The sequence below is a fragment of the Euprymna scolopes genome, chromosome 14 (assembly GCF_053919585.1).
Source record: "Euprymna scolopes isolate OS-2025 chromosome 14, ASM5391958v1, whole genome shotgun sequence".
In the NCBI taxonomy this organism is placed as follows: domain Eukaryota; kingdom Metazoa; phylum Mollusca; class Cephalopoda; order Sepiida; family Sepiolidae; genus Euprymna; species Euprymna scolopes.
In genome coordinates, this window is record NC_136495.1 from 87,043,347 (window position 1) to 87,051,952 (window position 8,606).

An 8,606-nucleotide genomic window follows, 5' to 3' on the forward strand; every position below is an offset into this window, starting at 1 on the left:
TTTACCGATGTATTGGAAAATTAAAAATGGCGCCCGGCCCGACTCTCTTTGACACAGTAAGTTTGAGAAAAGGAGTTAAAAATAAAAAAAACTATACAAAATACTGTTAAAAACTCACCGAATATATGTCAGCCTATGCCACATGTCACGGTAACATATATTGAGCTAGTTTCTAGCAGTATTTTGTCTACTTTTTTATTTTTAACTCTTTTCCACAAACTTACCGTTTCAAGAGTCGGGCGCCATTTTAAATTTTCCAAAACATCGGTAAACACCGTTTTCAAGCTGAATAAACATGTTACATTAAATAAAAACACTAAAAAATTATCCAGTTATGTAGAAAAGTAACTTGCTTTTGATAACATTTATTTGTTATATATTTGTTTTTTGACAATTTTTTCGAATCTATGTGTATAGTAATACAAACCCTCAAAATCTATATCAATATTCTTGAAATTTTAAAAGAAAACACATCAAACTACAATTAGGAAGCTTTTTATTTCATTATTTTTTTTTCTACTTATTAAGCGAAAGATATTTTTACAACCTGCTCCAGCGTAGTATAAACGGCCTATGGAATTAACACCTTCAACCTCGAAAATAGAAATCAACAAATTTATGGAATTTTCTTTGAAATTTCGCAACGCAGTTTCTTATTAAATTAAAACTAAATATAACATTTTCTGACTTATTTACCTGTCGAATACACACACACATATATATGTATGTATATATATATATATCTTTCTGTAAAATATTTATTTGAAATGGAAACGGCATTTTGCAGTTAGGACAACAAAACAAAAATGAAGTAACGGTTCGTATTCCTAAAACACTCTTTAACCCTAACAATAACACTAAGTTCGAGTGGCAAGCCCCCCCCCAAATAAAATACCTTTGTAAGCCACATACAAGCATCTAAAACAAACAAACAAAAAATAGATCCTTCCTTAAAGAAAAATACACATGAAAATAAATTGGTTAACTGTCCTAAAATGCTAGAATGGCCAGGAAATGGTGAATTATTTTACATTAAATTTTTGTGAAACTAACCGCTCCCCCCTCTAATATTGTTTTTGTTAGCTTTGTCTTTGTCAAGTTTTCAGTATGTTCACACATAATTTTCCTTAGCCCTACAATTAATTCAAAGTCCGAATGGCAACCCTCCCCATATTCTCATTGCATAAAAACCCTCTTAAAACTACACATAATCATCTTAAAAAAAAACAAAAAAAACAAAAAAAAAAAACAGTTAACTGCCCTAAAATGCTAGAATGACCTATATTAGGAAATTATTTTACATTCAATTCTAAAATAATTTGTTTATCTTTCATTAAAGTTTTTCATGGCATTTTATACATAATTTCCTAAAAAGGTAGAATCACATTTTGGAGGGGTGGTCAGAAGGAGTTGAGTGGGGTTAAACAGAAGGTGTTAATCTACAATAATACCAAAGAAATATTGCAATATATTCATTTTTAAATGGTCTTATGTTTAGATTTAAGTTTTTTCTACATAAAGCACATTACAATTCAACTTTGAGTTCTCCAACTTCTTTTCTGTTTATGGATACATGGCATTTTTAAGGAATTGCTGCATATTTATGCACATTTACTGCAGATTATTGGGAAACCATAAACTTTGGGAGATTTTCAGTTGCATATTCTGATTCCTTGTACAAAAATACACTTATATGGTAAATTTCATTTCTTAGTCTTGTGTTTTAACAAAGATATGACATTTTTACTGAAAAAGTAGTGTAAAAAATGTGACGAAACGCATATGGTCTTAAAGAGGGAAAAATATCCAAACGTGTGAGGCACAAAAATAGCCATAACTTCCTTAATTTTAATCAGATTTTAAAAATTTAAAAAGATTCTTTCTTAGCTCATCAAGCTCTTTCTATGCATACCAATATTGAAATATTTCAAGCTATTTCAATTTTTTCATGTGTATTGCTAGTTTTACAGGGCAGGACATTCACTGTCCATAAGATGAATAAATAAACATAAATCCAACTCATGCAACGCATGAAACAAGTAGTTTAAAAACGGTAGTATTCCTCAATGACCATGAAGACAGTGATGATATTTACAATTAAATGAATCCAAACGATGAATAAAAATAAATCCAACACATGCAACACATAAAACAAGTAATTATTATATAGATACATGCACACACACACACACACACATATATATTGCGCATAAATGACCACAATAACTCTTTTTGAATGGCTGATCTTTGCAACAACAAAATTTGATTAATCATACTACAGTACTACTTAAGTTTATTTTCAAATGGTTTTATTTTAGAAAAACTTATGTATGAAAATCTTACAAACAGCATAATGTTTAGCCAAGATCTCTTTTCTCCTTTTTGAGCGCCAGCAAATGTTGGTGCTGACAGGGGTAAAATAGGATAGCAATTATGTTCAAAAAGAGAAGTGAAATTTTGCAGACAAAATGAAAATAAGTTAAAAGTTTGAATGTAGAAGAAAATAATTGATAGAGTTAAACTGTATATTGTGTACTAATTAAAGTATTTGGTCGTTCATTTCCTACGTTTTATTTTTACGTTCATCTTTCTTCCTCTGTCTGTATTATAATTCTGTATTAAACTGTTTATTATAACATAACCCATGTGTTCATCTTTTTCCACCAATTATTCTATTCAATATGTTACTGCCTGTAGACAATTAAAAAAATAAGATCAATGAATCATACTCCAATCCAATGATTTTTGGCAAATATATAAATTCTAATTTGTGTCTGGTTTTTTGATTGTAAAGAAGCACTGAAAAGATTTTGTCGATTGAAATAAAAATACAAACCTTCTGATCTCTTCTTTCATTTGTTGAGCAAAACTCGTTTCCATGTCATCATCATCATCATCATCATATTGAAATCTAAAGATTTATAGAAGAAGAGACAAAATGAAAAAAAGACATTTAAAAAGATGCATGATAAAAAGTTTGTTTTCAAATTCTAAAATAAAAATTAGCTCTATAAATAAAGTTGGCTAATAACAAACATAGATGTGTTTTGGAAGCAAACTTTGAAACATATCAATTGTGGATGAAAGCCCAACTGGTAGAATGCATCGAACAGTGAAGTTATGGTATGTATTGGTTCATCAAGGTCAAAAACAACAAGAGATACTTACTTTCTTCGATCATATCCAAATATTTCTCTGATACATTTGGAATAATTAGAGGAGTATTCATCTTCAATAGGTTCGTCATCGATGAAGTCGTCCATGTCTTCATCTTCGTCACTGTCTATCACACGTTTACGTTTCACTACAAAGATGAGTAAATGCGCCAGGAATAATATTTGTTTTTTTGGATATTTTGTAATTTGAAAATTTTTTTTTTTTTACAAGGGAATCACTGCTAACCAAGGTTCAAAAGCCACTTAAGGATAAGAGTTGATGAATGTAAGATGGTAGTGTAGTAATCATTAATGGTGTAGATTGGGTAGAATTTGGATTATTTAAGGAGACAGCTCATCAAGAACTTGTTTATATTGTAATCAGCTGGGAAGCAGGCCAGTGGAACAGTGTTCCACAGGTAGGCAGTTCCAGGAAAAAAAGCTTTGTTCATGGAATCTGTGTTTAGATTTAGGTACAGTGGGGGAAATTTTTGATAGTGGTTGTAGTTAGTCAAACGTTTTTTGTGAAAGTTTGACAAATGGGGACCATAGATTGGAGTTCAGTCGAGCACTTACCATGAAAATAACGATTGAGCAGAGATTGGATCGCAATGCCTCTTCTGTGGGAAAGAGGTTGTACTAGGTTTCAAAACCAGTTTTGAACTCTATCAAGGCAAGATAGGGCATGCCGTGGCAACAGTACTCCATCCCAAGGTTTACTTGGCTCTGATACAGATAGGGGATTACATCAGCAGTGAAATACGTACTGGAGCAGTAGAATGATTTAACAATTTTTATAGTGATCTTCGCAACGGAATTATGTACATGTTCCATTTCAGAGCAGAAGTGAAGGTCAGCCCCAGAAGCTTGTCAAGACATAATGCTTCCTCAAGACAAGAGCCATTCATTTTAATTGGGGTCAAGTGAGAGTCAGAGTGATTATGATGAAAAAAAAAGAGAAGCTTTGTTTTAGATGCATTAAAATTAACACCTTTTACCACTTGCACCATGTTCTCAAGATCAGAGGAAACAGAATCAGAGAGATCTTGGTTATTACTGGCCTCTGAAGTGTTGCCACAGATCAAGAAGAAAGTTGGGCCTAGGATGGAACCTTGAGGAATGTCAATATTGATATTATGAGCTTTTGAATTCTGCCCATTGATGGCTACTCTTATAAGCCTATCAGAGAGAAAGGATTTAATAATTGAGAAGACATTTCCAGTCATTCCATAGCTGGAAATCATGTGAAGTAGACCTTTATGCCATACTCTATCAAAAGCCTATGATATATCAAGAGCTAAAAATGAAGCCCATGTCAGGAGATTCACTAATTCTATGTGATATTACAGTTAGCACACCAGCTATAGATTTAGCAAAATTGAAATCATATTACATGTAACTGAGTAGGTTATTTCTGCTGAGGTGGTTGAACAGTTCTCTATCAAGAGATAGAATTTTTTATTTTCAAAAGACACACAAGATATAATGCAGTATCAATTTAAATTATTAAATTAAGTATTTAATAATGATTCAAAATTCTTTCTAATTAAAATGGAGTACCAGATAAAATTAATATATTTCAGATTCTTCAAAATCTTTACAAATGGAAATTATACATAAAAAGAGAAAGCCCTGATAGAAAATGCCTTCCCAATAAGTATATATTGATTAGAGCCAGCAGACAGAATTGTGCATGTTAACTGAGAGGAGGGGATGGTGGAGAACATTATGATTTCTCATATCAACACAGACTTAGGTTTTTCAAAGTGTTAGTAATCATATATATGACAAAATTAGAATCAAATATTTTTGTAGATGATTTCCTATATTTCTTCTGATTATTTCTTTTTCTGGTTTGATCAGAATTCATGCCATCAAATGTGTCTAATACCAGTTTTGCCAATATTGAATATCAGGTTAAGAAAGTTCTTACGGTTTTTAACTTTTAAATTCAGATGAACATCTTGGCTCAAACAAAAATTTCTTGATTGAAAAAAAGCATCATCAAAATCACATTTTTGCCAACGCAAAACAAGTGTATAACGTAAAAAAAAGTAATGTAAAAATTTTGCATTCTGATGGCGATAAAGTTGCTAAAGCGTTTTTGATATCGCTTACGTTTCTGAAGCGTTTCTCATGCAGAAAGGTGTCTAGATGTTTATGGTGGATGAGGCAGAGTTTCATAGTCCAATTCATTCAACTTTTGCAGGGTCGGTTTAGCAACATGCGGGCGGATATTGTTGTGAAGAAGAATTGAGCCTTTTCTGTTGACTAATGTTGGATGTTGGTGTTAAAGTTTCTAGTGCATTTCATTTGTTGACAGTACTTTCCTGCCGTAATAGTTTTACCTGCATTAAAAAAAACAGTAATGGATGAGACCTATCGCAGTCAGCATGACCTTCTTTTGGTGCAACTCTGATTTTGGGAAGTGTCGTGGAGCTTTGTCGGTGTGTAACCACGAAGTGGAGTGTTGATGGTTATCATAAAGAACCCACTTTTCATTGCCAGTCACAACCCAGTCAAGAAACGGGTTGTTCTTGTTGTGTAAAAGTGAAGATGCCACTTCATAACGGTGTTTCTTTTGGTTGATGAAGAACCCATTTATCAAGTTTTTTTTTGTCTTTCCAATCTCTCTTAAATGGTTGGAAATTGTTGTATACATTACATCTAATTCAGAAGCAAGTTTTTGGTGTTATATTATGAAATACAAGATCTTCATCAAGCCTATAACAACAATATAAACATAGTTTCTGACAATTTAAAGTGTTGTTAGCAGTTGATTGAATGTTGAAGTGAAACACAAGTCAGCGCCATTTTTGCTTATGTGTTATCACTGGCTGCTCCTGCTGTTTGGGTGTCTTTGCTCCTGTAATTTGTGCTTTTTATGTTATTATAGGCTCGATGGAGATCTTGTATTTCATAATATAACATTGCCCCCTTCAGATCTGGGGCTATAAAACAATCTCTGAAGTGTGTGCTCCTTGAAGTGTGCTCCTTGAAGTGTGTCTTCCTGGTTTTTCTGATCTGTGGAGAATGCTGCGGTTTCTCTTCAGAGTTATTTACTGGAAGGCTTGATGGCTATTGATTGGATTCATTGTATAACAGGAGTGGGATATCTGTAAAGGTTAGTTGTTCCAGACGCTTCTGATACCACTGTTATATTGTATGTTATGAGGTATTGTATCTCAATACATGATAATGACCATCACAGTAACATTGGCTTCAACTAAGGCTCTTAATTGGTCGATGTCAAAATTCAATGGCTGACCACTACACTCATCATCTTAAAGACTCTTGTCACCGTTATGAAATTTCTTAAACCACCATTGTGCTATGCATTTAGTAGTGGTTCCTGGGCCAAATGTTTCATTGATATCATGAGCTGTTTCAGAAGCTCGAATTGAAATAAGAAAATTGTGTGAATTTGCTTTTTTTTTTATCTTCTATTCACCATTCTGAAAAGACATAATTGTATTAAAATGATTGTAATTTAAATGATTAAATAGAGCAAAAAACTCTTAAAATGATATATAAATGAAAAGGTATTATAGCAAAAACTTATTTGAAAACATATCATTTGAAATCAAAATTAAAAATTCCGCAAGAACTTTCTTCAACCTAATACAAGAAATAGCCAAAGCAAATATATAAACTGATAAAAAATATACCATTTATGAAAATTCCAAATAAGTATATATATATAAAAAAAAAAAACATTTGTAGATTTACCCGGTTTTTTGATTGGATCAGATTTTTGTATTTGGTCGTAAATTCTATCCCATGCAGACTTGGGCTTTTCCGAGGCTTTATCGGTTGGTCGACAAATGAGAAGGTTATTATTTTCAACACTGTACTTGCTAGAAGTTTTACTAGATATTTTTTTGTTCTGAGAATTGCTTGGTTGGTTTGATGAGGATGATGATTTCTGGATGGACGATTTCTGGCTTTTTTCTTTGGTACTTCCTGTTGATTGTTGTTTTAATTTTTCTTCCAGGGCTTTATATTTTAGTTCAAGCATTTTATATTTATCAGCCAAATCATCAGATTTAGAAGAAACCTTTTGGTCAGATGAGGAAGATCTTTTTTTGGAATCACCATTTGTAGAAGATTGTCGTTTTTTTTCCAAAAAACTCTCTGTGGATCTTTTATCTTTTTTGTTGCTGTCCATAGATTCTTTTTTCTGAACCTTATCTACTGGGCTTTCTGGTCGCGGTGGACTTGTGCCATATTTGTACCATTCCTTGAACTGTTTTGAGGTCATACGCTGATGCCTTTCTTTCTCCTCTTGTGTCATTGGACGATCAGACAGATTCTTAGAAATTGGAGTGCTAATAGAGTTAGCAGTCAAAGCTTTTGAACTGGAAGCTTTTTGCGAGGCAATTTTCATGAGAGAATTAAAATCAAGTTGGGGTGATACCTTTGTTGCCGCTTTTTTGGCCTCAATTTTGCCAGAATTGTCCGATTGGTTTGAAACAATCTTGTAAAGTGGCCTGGCACCAGCAGATACAATTGCTGTTGAAGACTTTGAAGATTTTTCATTTGGTATTACAGACTTTGATACATCAGAGTTACTTTTGGGAATTTTAAAACCTTCCTTCTTGGATTCAGCTGAAATAGAAAATATAGAATTTTAATACAAAAATTATGGAATTATGGAAGACAAAAATTATGGAATTTTCAATGGGAAAAATGTTTATGGTTATGTTTGATAGAAATAAACAATGATTCATTTATTAATCCAAGAATAAAAAAAAAAATTAAATTCTCAAAACAGAAACAATCAAAAGGCACTAAAATGTTGTTTTACTTCTTTTCAGATTTTATTCAAATTGGAATCAACTATAGAATTGTTCAAATATGTAAATGCAATTTTGTGAGTTTAATACATGAATCAATTCTTTTGCTTAGAAAATAAAGAAACTGACTGTAAGAATTTAATTATAAATCAAAGTTATCTCTGCCAAAATAATTTAAGCATATTTCAAGATGATAATCTTGCCATGCCTAGAAACTACTGATGAGAAGATTCCAAAGTTTTTTTGCTGATTCCGATACAATTACCAATTCTGTTCTAAATTCCTGATTCCAGCATAAGTACTGATTCCAGCATAAGTACTGATTCCGATTCTTTTGAACTTTCTCAATATTCAATTAGAGATTTGTTGCTTGAAAATTTCTTTCTCATTATTGTAAAACCCTATGTCATGTCCATATTTATTTTTGTAAAACGTAAAATGCACACGGAGGTGAGGGTAATGGACGTATATTACATGAGTAAATCTTTCTGAATATTTGTCTCTAATGTTTAAAACAAAGCTGATTTGCAAGGTTCATCCTTAATGTTATTTGAATTTTTTCATAAACAATGGAAAATAATCAAGGATTTGTATATGCAATATGTATGGATGGTGTAGAAAGAGATAGTTTACAAAATCCTTCTTTCTATATTAA

The 8,606-nt window shown here is 32.0% G+C and overlaps 1 protein-coding gene across 1 annotated transcript; it reads right to left on the reverse strand.

Moving 5' to 3' along the window:
• Nucleotides 1-2,748: 2,748 nt before the first annotated feature.
• Nucleotides 2,749-7,769, reverse strand: LOC145293146 (uncharacterized). Its single transcript, XM_080139569.1, has 3 exons — nucleotides 6,885-7,769; nucleotides 3,169-3,304; nucleotides 2,749-2,911 (listed from the first exon to the last, which is right to left on the reverse strand). The coding sequence occupies exons 1-3, from the start codon at nucleotides 7,540-7,542 to the stop codon at nucleotides 2,764-2,766; spliced, it is 942 nt and encodes a 313-aa protein (XP_079995695.1). The 5' UTR covers nucleotides 7,543-7,769; the 3' UTR covers nucleotides 2,749-2,763.
• Between the last annotated feature and the right edge of the window lie 837 nt (nucleotides 7,770-8,606).

Coding starts and splice junctions, on each gene's coding strand:
- LOC145293146 (XM_080139569.1), bottom strand. CDS start 7,542: ATGAAAATTGCCTCGCAAAAAGCTTCCAGTTCAAAAGCTTTGACTGCT. Junction 3,305..6,884: donor TGATCCAATCAAAAAACCGG/GTAAATCTACAA, acceptor TCATCTTTGTAG/TGAAACGTAAACGTGTGATA. Junction 2,912..3,168: donor TTTGGATATGATCGAAGAAA/GTAAGTATCTCT, acceptor ATAAATCTTTAG/ATTTCAATATGATGATGATG.